This window comes from Botrytis sinoallii (genome assembly GCF_014898435.1).
Source record: "Botrytis sinoallii strain Bc 23 chromosome Unknown BSIN_009, whole genome shotgun sequence".
Taxonomy (NCBI): domain Eukaryota; kingdom Fungi; phylum Ascomycota; class Leotiomycetes; order Helotiales; family Sclerotiniaceae; genus Botrytis; species Botrytis sinoallii.
In genome coordinates, this window is record NW_024066036.1 from 880,532 (window position 1) to 903,584 (window position 23,053).

Here is a 23,053-nt window from a genome sequence, read left to right on the forward strand (position 1 = left end):
GATATAGCCTCATCTCGTGTTTGATCGTCGAACCCTTGACATCGCTAGGGGACCATAGCTCATGACGGACATGAGATACAAGAATTGGTAGTTATCCGTCCCCGCATGAAATCTTAGCATGGATGTTCTGAGACGATATATATGAGTAAAAGAACAGACGACGATCGGGAAGGGAAAGAGGAAGGTCGGGATGGTGATGAGCAGGTTATGTTGCATATCTGTGGGATTAATAGTTGGAGTTTGTTAAGATGTTGAGGTATGGGATGGGGTGTTATTGTGCATGGTGTAGTTCGTATAGGGCTGATGACAGCGAGAGGTTGAGTTGTGTAAGGTGGGATGGATGGATGGGCAGGTGTGCTATGTTTCATAAATTGATGATTTATAGGTCGTTAGTTCGTTAGGATCTCGATGGCTTGACTTCTTGAGCTCTTGGGTGAGTTGGTTTGATTTTCGAGGACGAGTAAGAAATCCTTGAAGTGGGATTGGGTGGTAGATAGGTATTTTGTTGAGGCATACAAAAACGTGTTACGAAAGGGAATCGTTCAATCAGCATTCAAGCAAAACTTCTACGCCCTCCTCTATTGCCCTCTTTTTGTTTTCCTGCCATTTAAGCCAGGCCATTCCTTGCAGTAGGCAATCTGCTAGATCGTCAAGTTTACCTACCTCGTCTTCTTTCTCTGTTATTATCTCATCTTCTTCCCTATCCTCGTTTTTTCTCGTTTTACCTTTAACCTTGAATCCCTTCGCTCTCCCAGCTTTCCTATCCCACTTTGCCGTGTATCTCTCCTTCACCTCTCTAACCTGTTGACTACCTATCTGTACCATTTCAAGATGATTCTGAGACGTTCTATTTTCCTTTTCCCCAGCTTCTAACCACCCTCTAACTAAATCAATCTTGGCACCCTTGGTCCTCGCCTTCACTTCCTTTGTGTTCCTAACCTTCTTGAACTTCCCCTCCTCTCCATCTAATAATCCGCTCTCTTCAACCCAGAAGCTCCCTACTTTCCTCGGCGCAATCTCAATTACTTCTCCGCTCCATACTTTCTCTTCAGCCAATGTTTTGAGAGTAGCCCACAACATACTTTCTAACATGTTTACTCTAATCGTCCATTCTAAAATATGTTTGGAGCCCATGGAGCGGAAGCGTTGGCGCTCTATCAGAATATGGGTGGGAGAGAAAGGAAGAAGAGTATGTCGAATTAAGGAGTAGGCTGCGGTGCTTAGAATGGAGGGAGTAAACTCGTTGCGGGTTTTTTCTTTGGTCTCCGGATCGGCATTTAGAGGGGATTGCGGGAGGAGAGAAAGTTTTTGCCAGGATTGAAGGATAGGGATGGGAATTGTAGGATTTAAGTTCTTCTTGGAAGATCGCGACTTGGAGGTAGGTTTCGAGGAGGGGATTTCGAGGAGACAGAATGAGAAATTACGGATTCCCATATCAATGCTCAAGATACGCAGAGGTTTGGCGTCGGCTGACGAGCCTTTCGTGTTTGTCGAAGTAATTTGTGGAAGCTCATCTTGGAGACGTTGAATGATGAGAGGTTTGGTGCCAGAAGTCGAGATGCCACATTTGAAGGCAATTTGTTTGAGAGCCGCAGCTTTGAGGGTGCTGGGAACGGTGATTGCCATTCATGATCGTTTATGCGGGCTGGTGTTGATCGATATGAGAGTGATCTGGATAGCAATTCCCCCCCCCCAATTTTTTTTACCCTTGCTTGATCCTTATTACGATAAGAACTATGCTGCTTGGTGTGCATGCAGAAGGTGCTCACCGGGAAGGAGCACTGGACTACTCAACTAACTCTAGCTCAGGTACTCGGGTCTCTCGTATATTTACTAGATTCGGGTTAACAGGCCACTACATTGGCTATGGGAATGGCGTGAATGAGAGCAAGAAGTCGATGATGGAATGAATTGCAGCAACGCCGGCCTTCCGCATTAAGGGTTGGGCGATTTGATGATGTATAATATCGTATATTCGTTAGTTAAATATAATTTACAATATTAATCAAATTGTATTATTTTTAGTATAGAAAATAGGGATTTTGAAGATTTCTTTTAGTTTTACTTGTGACGAATATCACGTGACATACATGATGACTCATCACAGCCTAGTTCAAGACTAGCTTGAACTAGACGTATATAAGAGATAAAGAGATCCCTTAAGGATCCCTTTCCTCTTTACCTTTCTTATTCTAGTTATTTGACCTCTATGTGTTGGTTCGAGAAAGATACGGGAGACGTGGTTCCCACTATTCGTAGGCCCCTAAATGTCTGTATTGTATTCTATCTAAAGAGCTAGCTAAGTGGGAGAATAGTAGGCCTTATATAGGCACTACTGAAAGAGCTAGTCTCTTTCGCATTCGCCTAATACCTTTGATACAGTAGCCATTGTATTGAACTCATTCCTTTGAAGTAAATACCCTTGTTCACACACTATGATATGCTCTAGTATGTAATCTGTGACGATTGCATCATTTAGAATACTAAGGTGAAGAGCTAGAAGAGCTCTTCGGAAGGAAGTGGTAATATACAGGATTGTGGATCACGTGAGGACCTAGCCGATCCACTAATATGACAGGATCGTCACATAATCGTGACATTAATAGATTAATAGCTACTGCTTTTAGTATAAATTTTATTGATTTATATTCCTTTTAAATATTAGAAAGCTTTTTCATAAAGGCTTAATCCTATTAAGATAAAAATTGTATACTTTTTTTTATAGTATTAATAGATTAATAGCTATTGCTTTTAATATAAATTTTATTGATTTATATTCCTTTTAAATATTAGAAAGCTTTTTTATAAAAGTTTAATTCTATTAAAATAAGAATTGTATACTTTTTAAGTATATAAATATTTTGAAAAAAAAGCTTTAAGTTTGATCGAATTATAAAAGATTAATATAGAAATCATATGATTAGCATTTGACTTTTAGATTTAATTACATATTAAATTGAAAATTAGAATCTATTAAAAACTTTTTTCAAAAATAATTTACTTTCATTTATTCTGATGATTTTATTGGCCCAAAAAACTTATATATAAGCTTAGCATAATATTATATATATTTCAAAAAGCGTAATAATATGAAATTATATAATCGACCCCCAAATTATATAATTCGCTCATCCCTATCCGCATCCAATAAGAATAATATGTACAGCCTGCCTACCTACCTAGTAGGTACTCGTCAATTGAATCCTTGAGAGATTGTCTGTCTGTTAAACACAGTGCTCATTGAAGCAGTTCAATAACATTCATTTTTGATATTCCAAATACCTTCACCATGTGTATTCATAAGCATCAAAGGATCTGGCTAGATAGGCTTAACAATTAACAAATGGAAGAGCCGAGGTTTCTGCTGAGAAATCAATAAATCGTGATGAAAACTCAAAATTTCGAACTCCATCTAACAAACCCTTCATCGTTGTCGAATACCTCCAAGCTATTCAAGTCTAGACTTTCGTATAGTGTAACCCAATCTGACACAATTGGTAATCGACATCTGGCACCTCCTCAAACGTCAGCCAATCCTATCTCCACCCTTGTAAACAAGCTCTACGTAGGAGAAAAAACAGGCCGGAATTGATTACTACGTAATGGTACTCGTGCGGTCAGAAAGTATGCAACTCCTGCCTCAATAGGATTAAGCCACTGTGGGAAGCTTTCTAGTGCTTAAAAGGGGTATAAATAATTAAACTTTGTGCTGAAAGTAGTAGGGCTTCGATATAAGCGAGCCATTCAATTGATTTATTTTTCCAAATCTCCATTTAATATAGTGGGATTAGAAAAAGCAGTGGATTCTATTGGTTTATTAAAGTCGATATAGTATATTTAGCGCCGGAGTTGCATACTTTCTTGCAGCACAAATACGACCAAACAACACATAGAGAGAGGTGTTACGCATTGGTCAATTCCGGCCTGTTTTTTCTCCTACGTAGAGACAAGGCCCCCGCCAAAAACTATAGAAATCCACCCCTCCTTCCTCTTTGCTTTGCTTTGAAAAATAGCTCTCATGCAAAGATTTACTTTTCTTGTCCGATCATCTTCCAAGACGGCAAACACTAGACTTTCTTCTCTTTCTCGTCAATTTTCAGCGACAACTTTCAATATGGCGCCAGTCCCTAAGGAGTGTGACTTTTTGGTCATTGGTGGTGGTAGTGGCGGTCTGGCTACAGCCAGAAAAGCAAGTGGTGTTTATGGTGCAAAGACTATTGCAGTAGAGAGCAAGAGACTTGGTGGTACTTGTGTCAATGTTGGGTGAGTGAAGGGTTATTCTTCGTCTTCTTCATCTCTTTCAAAGATATCCACTAATGAATAACAGTTGTGTACCAAAGAAAGTTACATTCAACGCTGCCGCAACCGCAGAAGCCATCCACGAGTCCAAAGCCTACGGGTTCTCGGTCGAGACCACCGCACCATTCAATTGGTCATATTTCAAGAACAAGAGAGATGCATACATCAAGAAATTGAATGGTATTTACGAGAGAAATCTCGGCAATGATAAAGTCGAATATATTCACGGCTTCGCATCTTTGACTGGAAAGAATGAAGCAGAAGTGACATTGGACGATGGCACCAAGCAAATAATCAAGGCCAAGAAGATTCTTTTGGCAGTTGGAGGTCGTCCTACTGTTCCCAAGGATATTCCTGGTGCAGAGTACGGTATTGACAGTGATGGATTTTTCGATATCGAGAGACAACCCAAGAAGGTCGCTTTGGTTGGCGCTGGATATATTGCAGTTGAATTTGCAGGAATGTTCAATGCTCTTGGTACGGAAACACATTTGTTCATCCGTCATGACAAGTTTCTCCGATACTTCGATCCTATGATTCAAGAAGCTATCACAAATGAATATGAACGTTTGGGCGTTAAATTGCACAAGAACTCTAGCCAGAGCAAAATAGAAAAAGATGAGAAGACTGGTAAACTTACCATCCACTACGAGGATTCCAACGGAAAGGGTGTTCTCGAAGATGTGGATGAATTGATCTGGGGTATTGGAAGATCTCCGGAAGTTGAGAGGCTCGGCTTGGACAAAGCAGGCGTCAAACAAAACGAGATAGGTCAAATCATCGCTGACGAATATCAAAATACCAATGTCGAAAACATCTTCTCTCTAGGTGATGTCGTCGGCAAGGTTGAATTAACCCCTGTGGCCATTGCCGCTGGTCGCAAACTCGCCGATCGTCTATTTGGAGGCCCTCAATTTAAGGACTCAAAACTCGACTATAATAACGTTCCTACTGTCGTTTTTGCCCATCCAGAAATCGGTACTATTGGTCTTACTGAACCAGAAGCTATTGAACGCTATGGAAAGGAAAATATTAAATGCTACAATGCTAGTTTCACAGCAATGTATTATGCAATGATGGAACCAGAAGATAGACCTCCAACTAAGTACAAGTTAGTCTGTAAACTACCTGAGGAGAAGGTTGTTGGTCTTCATATCTTGGGATTGGGCAGTGGTGAGATGTTGCAAGGCTTTGGAGTGGCTGTCAAGATGGGAGCTACAAAGAAGGATTTCGATAACTGTGTGGCTATTCATCCTACTAGTGCCGAGGAGTTGGTTACAATGAAGTAGAGAGGGGAGATAGATGAGCTTAGATAGATAGATACATGGATAGCGCGGTAAATATTAAACGAGACATGCGAAATGGTCTACCAATATATTTCTAAAGTTCTTGGCTTCATGTCTTCTGTCCTGTTGACTTTCTTGGAATCAAAAGACTTACTTTTGTGGCTGCCTACCTAGCTTCTAACATAATTTAGACGAGAGCAGGTGAAAGGAAATTTTTCCAAGATAGCCTGATGAGGACTTTTTACAGACTGCAGCATGCATTTAAGATTTGGATTCAACCGTCATCTCTGTATGTATGGGGAATGCAACTCATATTGTGCGTGTTGACTTTCCGAGAGAATGGTACCTCGGTAGATCAGGTGGCTGTTCTACTCAGGGTTTTATGTTGTGTTGTGTTTTATTTTGTTTCTGTTTTTGCTTTGTTCTATGGAAGGAGGGGTGCAGCTTATTTCCTAGCGGATAATGAGGATTGAAGAATTTATGGAATTTTTTGTGTGGATTGTTGGGGTTGGACTCGCATACCCGACCCCTGATTGTACTTTTTTTGATGTGTTCGGTCGGGATTGGTGGAGATGACTCTGAAGATGACTGATTCTCTTGATTTTTTTTGGTCTAGTTCTTCATGAATCGGAACACCTATCCATTTAGTTCTTCATGTATCCAGCATGACCACATGTCTTAGTAAGTTCGCACAAGGCGCTCATCGAACTTCAGTTGTGTTACCTAGTTGGACACAAGAGATACTCCGATAGCTCGGCGATGACCCAGATCATGCATCAGAAATTTTTGGAACTAATATTTGATACCTAGGTAAAGCTAAAGCTAAAGATAATCTAAGAAAGAGAAAACCGTGTATGCAAATTCCTTGCTATCTGACGTAGACCAAATCTTCCCCCGCCACCTTTCCTATTTCTTATGCCATGGATACCCTTTTTCTGGCTGGAGTACATCCCGTTTCGTTCTATATGCGTTTTGTGTTAAGAGATGTAGATACCAGGCGCTAAATTTCTTTTTTTTTTTAAAAAAAAAAAAAGAAAAAAAAAATATTCCCAAAATACCACTTGAGATATCTTTTGATATGTAAGTTTGGAACAAGGAACATAGATGATGAAAGAAGTTAAGTGTTAGATAGATAAAGCTCAGTCAAGCATTATTTATCTAGTCGCTCAACTCAATAACTTCCCTCCCAGTACTACTTCTCATCACATCATTCGCTCCTATCTCCCGACGATATCTTCTATCTACACCCTTTCCTTTCCATCCTCCACTGGCCACTCCATCACCAGTGAAATCGCCGGTGAATGCCTCACGTGCCCTGGCGGCTGGAGTTGCAACCGTTCTCAGCACTCCACCTGACATTCCCTCCATTCTATCTTCTTCCTTGATATCTTCATTCATCTCCTCATCTCTGTCCTCAGTTTCAACCCTATTGTTTGCTTTCGATTTCGCTACGTTCGCAAATTCTTTTTTCACCACAACTCCTCTACTTACTGTAACCGAGTCTAGGGTCTGTCGTTGTCGAGCTGCATCAAGGCCTTTTCCTTGTCGCTTTTTGTTACCAACCGAATTCATACTATCATGACCCCTGTTTATTCCTCTCCCTGCAATTTCTGTTTCACCTGCCGTCAAACTTCTTTCGCCATCCTTGACTTCTCCTTTGCTCCCCGCGCAACCTCCTCTCAGTGTCCTAACAAATAGCTCCCCGTCTTCCCTCAATAATCCCGCATCAGCCCTCACCCCATCTGGATAATCCTCCCTTCTACTCGGACTCCCCGCCAACTGAATAACCCTGCCCAGAACAATTCTTCCACCCTTCTTCCCTCCCTTTTGAACCTTCCCATGGAGTTCATAACACGTATCACAAAGAATCAAACCACATCCTTTCACATGTGATTGACTACCCTGCGTAGAATGCGACAGACTCCTCCGCCCATTACACGTATCCCCAAATTTACAGATCCAATCCCCAGGCCTCGGACAAACCGCGCACCATTTCGCTCTCCACACCAAATCCGCCCGACTTCCCCGCTCCGGCGTCTCCCCACTACCTTTCATCCATTTCCCCTGCATCATTCCTTCCTCGCAGGCCTTCACACTATCTCTCACTAACCTATCATCTCTCATTCGCTCATCCAGTCCTTCTAAAGGTTTTAATTCGTGTTCTACACACCCGAGAATTTTGACTCGCTCGTATGTACATTTTACACACATTCTCGTGGCGTCATTGCCGGCTCCACTATCTCCCCACCCATTTTCGAGTTCTTCGTATCCGGCTCCGGTGATGGAGGGCCAGGGGACAACAGTGACGTGGCGGATGCCGTAACCGAACAGCCCGAAGAAGGGAGTGGAGTGGAAATCGCAAGGAGGGTAGAGAGCCATTGGGTCGCGCTTGTAGTTGAATGTGAGGGGGTGCGCAAAGGAAGTAGGAATGATTATGGTGCGGATGCCTTTGTGATGGAGGGCGAAGGTTGGAGGAATGAGTTGCTTCGTAGCTTGTGTGGAGTATTTGAGGTCGTATGAAGGTAGTCTGCTGAGGGAATCGTGTTTGTTGGTGGAGTTGATCATTGAGAAGTGCTCATCGGGAGAAGCAGAAGATATAGCTCTCTCGTAGGCTTTTTGTTGGACTTTGGTGCGTCGAGAATGAGGATTTGTAGTGCGCCACTCTCGATCGTTGAGTCTAGTTGATTCGAGAATGATGGTTTGAGTAATATCTTGAGGGGTTCTGAGAACTGGAACGGTTTCTTTTCGATTTGATTTGCCTTTTTCCTCATTGGAAGGTGTGGGGACTGGGAGTGGTAGCATTGTGAAAGTACAAGGTACTTTTGCTTTGATGCAGCGATTGCATGGTCCTTCTTCATCGCGCTTCAGCGTACATTTGGCTTTGAATTCGAGTCTGCATCGGTTGCACGAAACGTATTTCCTGGGTGCGGCTTTCGGTTTCGCAACGTTGGTGACCGTAGCTATAGCTGTTGCCAACAGTTTATTCGCAATCTCTTTTTTACTATTCGAGCTTCCCTTTTTCTTAGCCCCAATATTCTCAAGAACATCCGTCATCCGCATTGAAGGTCCCGAACCAGCTTTAGGGCCAGCAATACATTTTGCACCAGCTTCCTCGCACGCTTTGCAAGAATCAACATCCTTTCCACCATCATCCGCATAGGAACATCGCTTTCGCAGCTTTTCCTTGCACCGAATACAGGAAAGTTTTAGTTCGGGCGGGATGATGAGTTCGCAATCGATACCTGCATCTTCACAACTCTCACAAGGCCATTCGTGACTATATTCTATGAGAGAACATTCGTCGTCGCCGGCTTCGAAACAACCTTTGCAGCCACGACGTTGGAGGTGACCGTTGTTGAGATCAGAGAGAGTTAGGCCGTCGGATCTGGGGTTGTTAGTTTTGTTTTTCTGTAAAGTAATCAGGGGAAGGAAAATAGAGTGTACCTTCGGTTATGTGAAGTTTTGATCCTCTTCCTCCTTGTTGAGGGGGTCGAATAATCAATCGCAATCTCCTCATCTTTATCATCATCATCATCATCATCATCATCATTATCACTCGAATCTTCATCATCCGCTTCATGAATCGGTGGAAAGTTCCTCTCGTCATCTTCAGGACCCGGCGTGATTGTTCTCAAATACTCCAATCCTCTTTCACTAGTCAATCTAATCGTAACCACCAGCTCAAATGACCCCTGTTCCTTCGTTTTTCTCTCAATACCCGTACCCACGCTCTTTACAGTTTCTCCTCTATTCTCCTTATTCTTCTTAGTCGTCGCTCTCGTACTCCTCGTATTTCGTTTCCGTTCTAAACTCGGATCATAGGTTCCGCTATCATCTCTATCAGCGCCAGCGGTTCCAATTCGATGCGCTTGTCCTTTAATAGCGGCAGTACGTTTGGTGCTGTTGAACATAATACTTAGTTCTTGGAAATTACAGGGCATATTACATCGCATGGATGGAGAGGAGCGGTATGAGGGGACAGAGAAAGTTTCCGAGGCTGGAGCAGCAGGGGCGTTAAAATCAGGGGCTTCGGGGAAGAGCTGATGGAGCGGGAGCTGGTGTTGCTATCCATTTCGACGTCTGAGTTGTCATCGAGGCTAGCGTCTGGATCGATGTCGGGGTCTTGCTCCGGCTCAGGGTCAACAGGAAGTAGATCCACTTCGGAGCTTGGGATGATGGACTGAACAGTGTTCGAAGTTTCAACGGTGCTATTTGGTGCATTCGAGAAAGTGCTCGCTTGTGCTGAGGTTGTTCTGGTCGACTTGCTGCTCGGAACATCTCTGAAGATGCTAGTCTGAGCAGGAACAGGGCTTTTCGGATGAGTATTTGAAACACTTCCAAATATGCTTGTTTGAGCAGAAACTGGACTGCTCATAATACCACCTGAGCCATTTGAAAAATTACTTGTGTGAGCAGAGCTGGGGCTGTTATCGGTGCTGCTAGGAACATCAGAGAAAATGCTAGTGTAGGCAGTAACTGGGCTTGTCATGGCGCTTTCGGCATCTTTAGAAAGAATACTAGCCTGAGCGAAGTTTGCGCTGTTGAACATACTGGGAAGGCCGAAGATGCTTTCATTGAGATTCTCTTGATTGTTGTCGTTTGTGACATTTAGATTGTCATCATCCGGGTTGGGATGGGATTTGTTGTTCATATTTACCATTGTTGAATACTAAATCGATTCAGACTTGTTAGTGACGAATCTATGAAGACAGCGATGAAGAAACGAAACGACAATGCTAGGCATTGTATATACTCCTTGAGTATAAAGTTGACTTAGAACTAAAGTGTATGTCAAAGGTAAAAGACGACAAGGTTGCTATAATCAACAGTAGTTGTTGTCGTAGAGTATGAAGTATCGCCAATATATCATATACTTTATGCCATTTGACAAAAAGGCAAGTGCGAGGTACATATAGGCAAGTATAATATAAGATGGAGAGGAAATACAAAGTGAAAAAGAAATCGTTCATCGTTAATGAAACCCCGATGAAAGTCACTACATTCAGTTGATGAAGTGAAATTGGCGAGTGCTGATGAAGCGAACTTCGTTCCCCTAAAATGCAGAACCACAAAACTAATGAACCGAAAAGGTGAAAAACTACTACAATGAAAAGGTCAACTTACCTTCGAATTTTCCTCCGAGAATTTGTAGAAAGATATTAGAGATCCTGGGGAACAATTTCCAGTTAATGACAAGTGATTTGGAGCTGTGGTGGTGGAGTTGTGTAAGTTTTGTTGGATATTGGATATTGTTGTAGGATGGAAAAGTAGGCTGAGGCGTCCGAAGGACTTGGTTACTACCAGTTTGACATGGCCCGTGTGTACACTACTTTCTGCTTATTGGTATTAAGGTGTATAACAAATCTTGTATGAGCTCTTAGAACTTGGTGAAGGCAACATGAAAGATGCACAGAAGTGTGAAGAAGAATACAGCACAGTTCTATGCTGAAAATATATGTTCTCGTATCCAGCAAGTTCCATGGCTAGAGAAATTTATGTACAGATTTCATTAGCAGCAAAGCTATCTTGTCCCTTCCGAATAATATATATTCACCCACAGTACACTTTTGCAGCAACCAGCAACAAAGAAATGAAACAAGACTATGTAATTACTGAACTGAATACAGGCTCTAAGCACGAATTTAAACTATGTCAATAACCTTTTGTACTACTAACAACATTTCGCTGATCAAACGTATACAAGTCATGCTGCCAAGGCCGGAACCAATTCCTGGGAGGTTGTCCGAGAGGCTGTTCGGTGTATGAAGCTGGTGCAAGAGACATACAAGGAAAACATCTTAGATTAGAATTCTGAGAATTTTAGCAGACATCCAGTGAGTCTCTAGCCTTGCTTGAGTTCATCGACTTACCTTCTTAGTGATGAAGAATTGCTAGAGGCCATTCATTCACTATCAACCTTCAATATCGCTGATGAAGCTATTAATGCTCCGAATAGATTCTAACAATATCCGAAGATGATTGCCTCATGATCCGAGCTCATTCCTTGCTATCTCTCAATAGAATAGAAGGAACCATTTATCGCGCGGTAGACTGAGCTGCCTTGGACACTATCTGATGGTGTAGGGCACGAAATGCTACACCTCACACTCTTTCCAATCCAACCCTCGTTTATAACAAGAATGAGAACGCACAAGTGCACAATTTGAAGTACCATGGACGAGCACATGATCAACGTCACAATTGAGGGTCGAAGAGTCCACATAAGGAGTCGGGCCATCTTATCAGATCTATTGATCAGGAAAGATGTTGTCCGCACCAGAATCGATGTGAAGCCATCGAGGAAGACGAATATCTGTACGCCTAAAGCGAAGAATCCAAGCAATAAATACAATAGTTCAACGGTTTCGCATGTCGGGTCTTTTGATGTCTGGTCTCGTAATTCTCGAAGCATGTATTTCATGTACTCCAAATAGAAAAGTACCGAAAATCCAAATAGACGTCCTGCACCCCAAAAGAAGTCTTGTATATTCCTTTGGTCCAACGATTCCATTGTATCGTTACTGTGAGGTGGAGGATGGGAAACCAATTGTTATTATGAAGAGGTGATCAGAGCTCTATCCCGTAATGAGTAGATATTCTGGCGTTGTTAAGTCGATTTGACGATTAGAAGAAGCAGAGAATTGTCTGTTTGACTCTTTCTACCCACATCAAACGTTGATGCCATGAGGGGAAGGTCCGAAGGTGACCAAAGCTAATTCAAGCTTTCTTACAACATGACGTTCAATAGTTCCTTCCCTAGGTCTGATTTGTGGATTATGAATACAGATCGGCAGTACCTCGAAAATCAAGAACCCTGGCACCTTCAAAATATTCGAAAGTTTTGTTTTGGATTCTTTAAAGGTTTACACAAAGTAAATTGGTAGGTAGCTTCTAACTCTCAAGGAAGAAAAGGAAAGTTAGAGTCATGTATAGAGTGTTTGTGTCTCGTGAAAGAATCGATTAACTTGTCAACATTCTGCTCACTTATTGGAAAGGGCATGCCTCTACTTTTAAAATTGCAAAGAATCAGACCATTCAATATCAACCCTAGCTTCAGATATGTTAATGTTAACTTTTTTCCCCGTGTTTTCAAGCTCCGAGTAGATTTCTTGAGCTTCGAGGTAAGGAATCTAGGGTGACACACCATCATGCATTAGAGAACCAAACTATCAGATACTCCGAAAATGCGATTGGAAGAAAATAAGTTTTCTGATTCATGACTGTGAAATACTGAATGCATATTTTGAGGGATGACAACCGCAAGTCAGCTAGATCCGATTGACATGTCATCGGCTCAAATTCGGTCTAGAGTAAATATCGGTGGATACAACTAGTATGATGACTAAGCGAGCTCGACAAATCAAATTTTACATTTTCTTTGCAACCATAAAATGTTTTGCCTCCAAGATAGTCATTAACGCACACAACTTTGTACAATTCAACAATTATGGTAAAATTCCATTGATGATTGCTTCTTCCCTCTCCCATATGGCGGGATGAGGATTCTTTTAATTCGGCACGGCGAGACCGTCGATAATGTTGCCAACGTATAGTAAGCTTATTCCGCTTTGCAATATTTTCAATCTTTCCTTTAGCTAATTTTTTCAAGTGCCGGCGTCACAGACTCTGCACTAACGAACCATGGCGTATTGCAAGCCAATAGACTTGGCACCCATCTCGCCGCTTCGAAAATTTCCCATATATTCTCTTCCGATCTTCAACGAGCCATCAAGACAGCAGAAGCTGTTCGTGTTGCTCAGGACAATGTCCCTTCTTTCGAAGTGACAAAGCTTAAGCTTCTTCGAGAACAAGACTTTGGTCACTACGAAAGGAAACCATTTCATGAACGTTCAAAAGATTCAAATAAAACCGGCAAGGAAGTTCACTCAGAGGCACACCGAATGGATCCAGGATTCAAGGATGTGGAGTCACAGGAATCGATGAAGAGGCGGATGGAAACATTTGTCAATGAGCATCTGATGCATCTTCTCAATATCGATGAAAACAATCTGATTGATCATACCATTGCTATCGTGGCTCATGGTATCATTTTGAATCATCTCTGGCGAGTCATCCTAAGACGGTTCAATCCAAAGAATGTCTCCATTGGTCCTGATGTTTTAAGTCCTGAACGTGGACTAGAATATCTTGGTGGTTGGTCAAATACTGGCTACTTGGATTTGGATATCAAGCCTATTCAAGAAGTGTCACCTTCCAAAGTTGGTTTGGTGCCTTCATTATTGAATGAACAATCCAATGCTCAAACCTCGATGGAGCTACTGAAGAACAAGATTGATCATTCCGAGATTTCTTTGGATAATCAATCAAATGTTCAAGACACAGTGAAGCCACCAAATCATGCTGTTGACAAGGTCGAGATTACCATGTCGCTGATGATAAAGTCTGTTGATAATGTGGATCATCTCAAAGGGCTTAAGAAAACCCGAGGTGGATTAGGAAGCTTAAAACATGATTCCAGCCAAAGAACCATGGACTCATTCTTCAAAAAGAGAAAGCTTGGATGATACAATTTTGGTAAGCATATCTGTTTTTATTTTATAGGAGGATGGAGAGTAATATGATGATATACCTTATTCACAGACCTGTTCTGTAATCTTCTATGTGGACAAAAAAAGTACCAACTGCTGTCTGATTACTCTCAACTTCATCATTATATTCTTGAAAAGACTTGAAGGCACCTTTTGCTAACATATTCATTAGATCTTGTACTCCAACAGGCAAATTGCCTTCCACAGCGTATGTTGATTTCGTTTTTCTCCCGGTCTTTCAGTTCCAACTTAGTTCTTCAATTTTATTATATTTTACAAAATCATATGCTGCCTTAATATATGACAATTTTTGTGAATGATGCTCAACCACTGTGAATGCCTCTTGAATTGCACATTAATAGAATACATCTTTCTTCCATCACCCACTCTACTAACCAAATGTACTGCATCTACATCTCATGACCTTCGCCTATTCCTCTTGGCCCCTGCGAAAGTGGCAAAATAGGCAAAATAAGCGTCTCACCACCACCAACAACAGTCGTACGATTTCTAAGCGAAATAGTATGATGTCGTACGATGAGACTCCTTCATGAATTTTGACTAGCGAATGGGGTTGGAAGAAGTTTAGAAGTACCGGTGATAAAGAAGAAATCAAGGGATTTGTTGCATGTCTGGATTTGGGCCCGAGTTTGTGCGGTGTATGGCATTGGATGGGAGGCAAAGTGTGGGGGGGGGGGAGCGAGGGAATGGGTGTGGAAAAGATTTTGTTGCATGTCTGGATCTGAACCCGAGTTTGAATGGAAAATTGCGGATGATGAATGAAGGTGGAAGGACGAGTGGATACAGTGGGCCAAAGCCAGGCGAGAGGTGAGTAGCAATAGATGGAGTGATGATTAACTGACGTGTAGTTTTACTGATGTTTAGTTTTACTGATGTTGACAGGGTATCATTTTGGGCGTGTTACATATACCACAGTAAGGGAAAATGTATGCACATAATTGTGCGTGTTCTTTCTTTATCTTAATGCATATCTTCCTGGGTGGGATACTGCATGCAGTATCGAATACTACTCTCGATGACGAATCAGTAGAAGAATCCCTCTGCTTCCCCACACACAACTTGCACTTTTAACCGTTCTCTCTCGAAGAAGTGCACCACAAATAAGAGAAATCTCAAGCTCAGATAGATACTAATAACATTCCAAGTTCATATGTTTCTAAATTAAACATTAATGCATTATATTTTTGCCGTGTATTTATATCAATCATAACGATCTTTCCCATTGCGCTAGGTGTCCATTGTCTTCCCCTCTCGTCCATTACCACCTCGTGTAAACTCTGGTAAACAAACCATCAAACGCAAGCAACACAAGATATCAACGCAGAACAAGATAAAATCCGAAAAATCCAAATCCAAGCAAAGTCTCAACAAAAGTCATTCAAAACATCAAATCAATAACTCCAAAATGGAAACTTTAAAGTAACAATAATCCTCCAACAGCAAATCCAACAAGTCCGATGACAGCACCGCCTTCAAGTGCCTTAACTCTCTCAGCACCACCAGTAAACTGTCCGAGAATAGCTCCAGCACTAGTTTCAGTAGGTCCGCCTCCAGGAGCCAGGGTCGTGAATGTTTGTCCGGCAGATGTAAAGGTGGTAATGACTCCAGCGGGAATTGTAGTCGTGAGAGTAAGTCCCGAAACAACAGTGGCTTCGCCGTTGACGGTGATTTCGACACCTTGAACGGTTTGAACTCTGTTGTTGGCTGAGATGGTAAGAGGAACGATAGGAGCAATGGGTACAATGGGGATGGAGGTGATGGTTGTGATGGGTGGGTTGACGGTGGTGATTGTTGTGAGGACGGGGAGGATGGTGATTTCGGGGAAATTGGTGTTGGGTGGTGGAACGACGTTGCCTTGTTGAGTACCAGTATTGGTTACAACAGGTGGAGGAACCACATTGGTTGTTGGGATGAGAGGAGGTGGAACAACATCTGTGGTTGTTTGAGGAGGGGGTGGAACTACATTTGTGGTTGTTTGGGGAGGAGGAACAATTGGGGTTGTGGGTGTAGTAACGATGCCGGAGTTGCCACCGGTTCCGCTTCCAGTGTTGGTAGCGGTGGTAACAGGTGGGGGAGAAGTCGTTGTGACGACACCGGAACTTCCACCTGTAGCACTACCGGTTTGAGAACTTTCACGACTGGTTGTAAGACCAGATCGGGTGCCAGTTCCAGTGCCTGACGAAGATGAGGAAGATGAGGATGAGGATGAGGATGAGATGGAAGAAGAAGTGGAAGAAGAGCTTCTCGAAGTACTGGAAGTACTAGAAGTTCTTGAAGACGACTCAGAGGTGCTTCTGCCGGTGCTAGAAGTTGATGTTCGGCTGGTTGTAATACCCGATATAGTACCGGTTGAGGAGCCTGTTGAAGAACTTGATCGAGTTGTGGGTTGAACCGTACTGGTTGGACGGACCGTTATGGTAGAAGTGACATCGATGGTGCTTCTGATGGTCGTTGTGGAAAGTCGCTGAGAGGTTGGTGGAGGTTTATGAGAAGTTGGTGGAGGTTTTTCAGAAGTTGGCTTGACGGGTTTGGAACTATGGTGTCCATTGTCGTTATCATTGACATTCACGTTTGTGTTTTCATTGACATTGGTGTTGCTGTTGCCATTTGAATTGCTATTTCCATTCTCGTTGGCATTGCCGTTTGAGTTTCCGTTGCCGTTTCCATTGCCATTTCCATTGCCATTTCCATTGGTATTTGCATTGATTTCAGCAAGGGCACTATCAATTTGACCTTGAATTTCAGCCTGCGGAGCCGCGAGCGAAAGGGTAGCTAGACCCGCTACGATAGCGTAGTGAAAACGCATCTTGACAGTGTAGTTCTAAACGCTTGATATTGGAAAGTTCGAACGACGGAGGTATCGGAATTCTAAACTTTAGAACGAAGGTATCTGATGAGAAAAGTTTCACGAGATCAAAACCTGGCTCAGACATGACTAGCATGGTTATATACAACTATCTCTCTGGAGAGCTTCTTTATCCGAGTATTACCGCAAGCGGGAGTTCAGGGGGGCAAATTGTCCTATCTATAGATATTGGGATCGTTTGCACATATATGACGTCCATGATTGCGGGAGTGAACTCGGTTTAGGAATAGGTTTGGAGAGACCTCATCATGAAAACGTAGAGGATGGTAAGATATCAGTGCGTGAACAAAGCAATTTATGATTTTAGCTTCCTCTCTATCGGTTACGAAAACAGATATGGGGATAGGAGCAAAGTTATTTATGGAAACATACTGAGACTGACGGATCGACTGCTTGCTCAAGCTTGATAGCAGGCAAATCCACTTCTTTATTCCTTGAATATCCGCTTTCGAAAACCTGCACTTGAACTGATTAAAAATCCTCTAATATTTGTGTTCATCACATCTTTCTATTCATAACTACTCATCGCAATCTAGATCTCCAATTCTTGATGTTAGCTAACGGAACTTTTGTTCGCAGACTTCGGATCGACGGAGATGCTTCCAGTCTCGCTTAAGCCGTCCGCATTCTTCAGCATGCCGAACTCGGGCATTGCCGCATGCAATTCTCGGATCTTCAATGTTTTTCTATGTCTGCGAATTTTTGTTTCTCTTTGCTCTGTAAAGGGCGAATTTACATTTAGCTCGTGTCTCCGCGCCCTCTATACACCTGCGAACTTTCTACCATCAATATTCTCAAGCTTTTTAAGATCCCCTCTTGGTTACCTACACACTACCTACATTCTCTATTGCGTTCATCGCAAATAAAAGTATCCAGCGCATTTCCTAGAGATCAGATACCAAAAAGTTCAGAATGACAAACTAAAAAAGAATAAAAGAACAACTTGTGTCATCCTCCCAGGGGCATGATTTGAAGGAGCCCCTAGCTAGTATTCTATATATTTAAAGTAGGTAGTAGTTAAGTGATCGCTCTAAGCAAATAATAACTATGAATTGAAAGTCAGGAGGCGATCTGAAAACAAAAAAAATAGATACTTGTAAATGAAGAAGAGCAGGTATTGAGAAACCTGAATCCATGCGAAAAAGTATCTACGAAGACCACCAAAAATATGACAATGAACGAACAAACACTCACCTGCGAATCAAATTTCCTGAATAATTCAGATCTCACCACTAGAAAAGAGCAATTCGCAAAATTTCACCATTTAGCACTCTGAACCGCGCTCATCGTTCCATTCACGCATTCGGAATGTGAGATCTCTTCATATCGCAATCAACACATTCTACATCTACATTCCATACGGATCTAAATATAGCTATATCCTCAAACCAATGGCTGAAACCCGGGACAACTAGAGCGGCGCAGAGTTTCAAATGCTCCATAAGAAGTTTTTTATTGCTGAATTCAATTCACGGCGGAACAGCCCCAAATTGTCTTCATACGCTTGATGCTGCCAATAGCCAAATTATCTTTCTCATACGATTCAATTCTTGGGCGATGAGTTAAAAATTAGATTGCTTCACTAGAACATTTGAAATCTAGAACCATGAGCTGAATTCGAACTTTCAAATCATCAAAATCTAAAACCTTGAGAGCTTGGAAGCTTTAAACCTTTCCAGATCCGATTAATCAAATCATTAAGACAATAAAATTACTTAAAATATCTCAATTTGATATCTAATTTACTACTTAAATCTCAACATTCTCAAATAAGAAGGTTGGGCTGCCAGGAACTGCTTGCTCAGCCATGTTTGGCAAAGTAGCATACTCCTTTTCCTCACCACCCTCAACTGGGACGATAACACCCTTCTTTGCGCCCTCCTCACCATCTACAATGACTAATTCTATCACCGACAGTCCAGCTGCCTTTTTAAGGCCAGCTACCATGTTCTTGAGTGTTGATTTCTCATCGAAGGCCAACTTTCTCTCGAAAACTTGCTCTGGAGCCTCACCACTTTGCAATCTCCTCTTCAAGACTTGTACGAAAGGCATAGCTTTCTTCATTTCACCCATCTTAGCAATCTTTCCATTCAGTTCCTTGTCATTAGCAGTCTTTGTTTCTGGGTCCCAAGACTCGCGAACAAGGTCGATGTACTTTTGTTGCCAAACAGGGAATTTAGCGGCAGAGAAAATGGTAAGCTTCTTAGGTTTCTTGAGGTCGTATCCGATGTCCTTTCCTTTCGCTTTCTTCTTTTGTTGAGCGGCTTCTGCAGAAGTGATATTCGAGGATGTAGATCGGACGTAATCACGAGCAGCACTGAGAGCTGGAATTGGGGCTGGAACGTCGGGGTAAAGGGCCTTTTGAATAGTAGTGGGTTTGTGGAGGACCTCAAGCCAGATATATTCAGACCAATGAGGCGCAATAACAGCCAGAAGGAGAGCTTGAAGCTCGATATATTGGAAGATCAGATCTTTATGCATCTTGATTCCGGCAGCGATGCTTGCTTCACGATAGAAGTCACGAGCGCCTGTGAAGTCATAAAGAGCCAATTTGAGGGCAAGTTTGTAGTCTGTTGCTTCGTAATGTTGACGACATTCGTGAACAATAGCATTCATTTCGTTCTCGAAGAGCGCATCAAGGAAATCGTTCTTCTCTCCAGTACGAAGGTTATTTTGATCCTTGACCATGTCTTCGCACCATTCTCGAAGGGTGTAGAGACGGAGAACATTGTTATCAGCAACGTCTTCCTCGAAATTGGCATCTGCAACTCCATCTCCTGCATCAGCCAACGCGATACGACTAGCATCTGCACCATATTTGTTGATCATGTCAAATAATGTCATGAAGTTACCAGTAGATTTACTCATCTTCTCTCCATTCAAGAGCAAGTGGCCATTGGCACGGACACCCTTTGGCCAGTACTCTGGAGGGAATATGGCAATATGAATGTAAAGGAAGAAAGTGAGATGGTTAGGAATAAGATCCTTTCCTGATACTCTAAGGTCAAGTGGATACCAGTACTCGAATTCTCTCCTCATAGACTCGAGAGTCTCCTTTGGAATCTTGCTCTGGTTCAAGATTTCATCACTGATATCCCGACGAGCAAAGACATAATCCCAAATCTCGTCTGTCATCTGTTCTGCTTTTATTCCAGCAAGACCTTGAGTCTTACCGAAAATATCGTTGTGAAGATAGTGAGCAATGGTGTAGTATGCCATATAAATGGTACTGTCACTCAAACTTTCAACCAAGAAATGAGGATCCCAGGGAAGTTTCGATCCTAGACCATAAGTTCTGGCACAGGCCCATTGATTGAGCCAGTTGAGGACACCTTCAAATCCATTTTTGGTCTCTTGCGAGTAAGAGTTCAAACCAGAATCAACATGTGCGAGGGCCTCCTTTCTCCAGGATTCCTCTCCATAGTCAAGGTACCATTGATCCATTAATGCAACACAGCAATCATCTCCAGATCGACTGGTGACCTTTCGCTCGGGTTCTGAGTATGCAAAGCCCTCACCAGCGTCGATAATTTGCTTTCTGACCTTAGGTTTGGCAACTTCGACCTTCTCTCCCTTGAACTCTCCGAATGTCATGGTACCTTGATAGTAACCCTCCTTGTAAGCAAGCTCTTTTGCCTCTTCCAATTTTGTCTTGTCCTTTGGTGAAGCAATCTTGAGCTTCTTCACCAAGAACGGAGCGCACATATCTCCAAATGAAGGCGTGTTGATGACAGAAATAATTTCCAATTCGGCCCATTCTTTTTTGATACCATAATACTCCGCCTTCTTCGCGAGATCCATGATAGTCGCATAATCATCTGGACTGTCAGATGGTACACAGGTGACAACTCCAGTACCTTTGGTAGGAAGGACCGACTCCATAGGAAGTATCCTGATACCATCCTTGTGCACAGAGAGAGGAGCTTTGACTAAGGTTCCAACACATGCTGAACCAACAATCTCTGCAACCTTGTCGACTTTACCATTTTCAGAGAAAATATCTTGATATGACATGTTTTTTGCCGCGCGATCGGTAATTACGAAGTATTCCTTTTCTGAAACTTTGAAAACACCATACGTAATCTTAGGTCCGACAAAACAACAATTTTGACCATACATCGTCTCTGGTCTAAGAGTAGCGGGTACGAAGAAAATATCCGCATCCGCTGGGACTTTATCCTTGATAGCAGCTTCGGCTTCTGACGACCATTCCAAGACCTTTAACTTCATGGCTAAGTAATCTTGTGGGCCAACACCCTCTCCGTCACTTCGATCATGGTCCATGCATGGTTGTCCGTCCTTTGGCGAGTAAATTGTGTATCTCTTTCCGAACTTAATTTTCTTAAGCTCCTTGAGGCGGTTCATCTGCCATCGGACGAAAGCATCATAGTATGGGTTGGCGTCAGTTGTAACAAACGATCTCCTCCAATCAATACGAGCTCCAAAATTCGTAAGGTCTCGTTTACACAGAGGAGAGAAGTAGGCACCCCAGTAATGTGGGTCTGCGAATTGATGGATGTCTTCCAATGGAATGCCTAATGCCCCCATGATCTGGAATTGGTACTTCATCTTGACAACTTTTGCGGCAGCCTTTCCTTTTTTCGCGGTGAATTTAGTGACGTCTTCGTGATGGGTGGTTGGTGTAGGGGTGTTTGTCTTCTCTTCCGAGACCTCTTCTTCCTTGTAGTTTTCAAAGTTCTTTCCGAAAAGCTTGATCTCCTTCACAAGCTTGTCGGCGGCTGCTTTGATAGGTAAACCTGTCAAATGGAAACCCATAGGGAACAGAGTTCTCTTTCCTTGCATACGTGCGAAACCTGCAGTAAACTCGATCTTACTGACGGTGAAACTGTGACCAGCATGAAGAGTGCCGTTCATGTAAGGATATGCCATGGTACCAAAGAATTTAGGGTGCTGTTCGCGCAACTCTGCGGCGGAGACAGAGTGGAGGGGAACATCGGAAGTTGAAGGAGCATCCGGTTGAAATACACCATCCTTTTCCCATTGTGCTTGGTACTTTCTCTCGATTGCAATAAGTTTGTCTCTCTTCTCAGTCTAAAAGATTTCGTGGTTAGTAACTATTGTGATTCAGCCAATTGAGGGGTACTTACGCCTTTCAACTCCTTAGTTTTGGAGATTGTGGCATTCTCCATAGCCTTCGCAGTGGCTTCAACAGCTGCCATGATTGCGATATTGAAATTCTAGGCCTTTCAATATCCTCTCTGCAGAGTATATGCTGTTGTTTTAGAAGTTTCACTGAGTCAGAGAGACCGCACTGAAATTCGGGTCACCAACTTAGAAATTGCGGGCTGGTGGGATGTTTATGTATAGATGCCTAAGGCCAAAATAATTACAGTCTCGTCCAGCTTCAAGTGAAGCTTGAAACGATTTTATAGTTATAACATCAACAAGAATGTTTCGCACACTTGTTAGACGTGCTGCCCAGCAAACCCGGTTAGAGCTACCATACGATCCGAATGCAAATCCGTATAAAGCGAAAAGACTGTGGCCTCCCGATTTCTCGAAGTTATCACAAAAGCATCAATTCCGACTTGAACGAAGATACAAAAGGAGAACGAAGCTCAAGTGGGCGAGACCGAAATGGACAAAAGCTGTTAAAGTCGCTCAATTGAGTTCTATTCTATGTGGGTAGATTATGAGAGGGTACATCAGATTACAGAATGCTGATATATGGGAAACAGTTGTGATAGTTTACGGAGTACTCTTCGCGGATTGGAATAAAGACAACTTGGTTCACGAGGGGGCACCATTTCAAGGAGTATGAATACCTATGCATTTAATAAAGACATGAAATATTGACGAATCATAGGTCCGGGAATGGTTTTTTGGACTTACAGGATCACTGTGGTCAAAGGATCAAGTTCACAAACGTGTAGATCAAGCCGAAGATGTATCACCTGTAGCAAAGAATAGCACCTGAAGCACAGGTCATGTTTACGAAGCTATGCTAGAACGTCGCGATATTGTATAATTTGTAGTAGTATATTCTCGGCGTGGAGGCGTTAAATACCAAT

The 23,053-nt window shown here is 42.5% G+C and overlaps 7 protein-coding genes across 7 annotated transcripts; 3 read left to right on the forward strand and 4 right to left on the reverse strand.

Annotated features, from left to right (window-relative positions):
* Positions 1–546: 546 nt before the first annotated feature.
* On the reverse strand, positions 547–1,626 carry EAF02_005854 (uncharacterized protein; the record flags this gene model as incomplete). The annotated part of the gene is made up of 1 exon (XM_038901902.1): positions 547–1,626. One exon carries the CDS (start codon positions 1,624–1,626, stop codon positions 547–549), a length of 1,080 nt encoding a protein of 359 aa, XP_038758119.1.
* Positions 1,627–3,886: 2,260 nt separating this feature from the next.
* EAF02_005855 (uncharacterized protein) lies at positions 3,887–5,697 on the forward strand. Its single transcript, XM_038901903.1, has 2 exons — positions 3,887–4,263; positions 4,328–5,697. Exons 1-2 carry the CDS (start codon positions 4,019–4,021, stop codon positions 5,586–5,588), a joined length of 1,506 nt encoding a protein of 501 aa, XP_038758120.1. The 5' UTR covers positions 3,887–4,018; the 3' UTR covers positions 5,589–5,697.
* Positions 5,698–6,743: 1,046 nt separating this feature from the next.
* Positions 6,744–10,245, reverse strand: EAF02_005856 (uncharacterized protein; the record flags this gene model as incomplete). Its single annotated transcript, XM_038901904.1, has 3 exons — positions 6,744–8,970; positions 9,030–9,625; positions 9,664–10,245. The coding sequence occupies 3 exons, from the start codon at positions 10,243–10,245 to the stop codon at positions 6,744–6,746; spliced, it is 3,405 nt and encodes a 1,134-aa protein (XP_038758121.1).
* A 2,836-nt stretch (positions 10,246–13,081) lies between these two features.
* On the forward strand, positions 13,082–14,110 carry EAF02_005857 (uncharacterized protein; the record flags this gene model as incomplete). The annotated part of the gene is made up of 2 exons (XM_038901905.1): positions 13,082–13,137; positions 13,195–14,110. The coding sequence occupies 2 exons, from the start codon at positions 13,082–13,084 to the stop codon at positions 14,108–14,110; spliced, it is 972 nt and encodes a 323-aa protein (XP_038758122.1).
* Positions 14,111–15,569: 1,459 nt separating this feature from the next.
* Positions 15,570–16,961, reverse strand: EAF02_005858 (uncharacterized protein; the record flags this gene model as incomplete). Its single annotated transcript, XM_038901906.1, has 1 exon — positions 15,570–16,961. The coding sequence occupies one exon, from the start codon at positions 16,959–16,961 to the stop codon at positions 15,570–15,572; it is 1,392 nt and encodes a 463-aa protein (XP_038758123.1).
* A 1,744-nt stretch (positions 16,962–18,705) lies between these two features.
* EAF02_005859 (uncharacterized protein) lies at positions 18,706–22,340 on the reverse strand. Its single transcript, XM_038901907.1, has 2 exons — positions 22,130–22,340; positions 18,706–22,073 (listed from the first exon to the last, which is right to left on the reverse strand). Exons 1-2 carry the CDS (start codon positions 22,199–22,201, stop codon positions 18,771–18,773), a joined length of 3,375 nt encoding a protein of 1,124 aa, XP_038758124.1. The 5' UTR covers positions 22,202–22,340; the 3' UTR covers positions 18,706–18,770.
* A 91-nt stretch (positions 22,341–22,431) lies between these two features.
* EAF02_005860 (uncharacterized protein) lies at positions 22,432–22,959 on the forward strand (the record flags this gene model as incomplete). Its single annotated transcript, XM_038901908.1, has 3 exons — positions 22,432–22,663; positions 22,721–22,797; positions 22,849–22,959. The coding sequence occupies 3 exons, from the start codon at positions 22,432–22,434 to the stop codon at positions 22,957–22,959; spliced, it is 420 nt and encodes a 139-aa protein (XP_038758125.1).
* Positions 22,960–23,053: the final 94 nt, after the last annotated feature.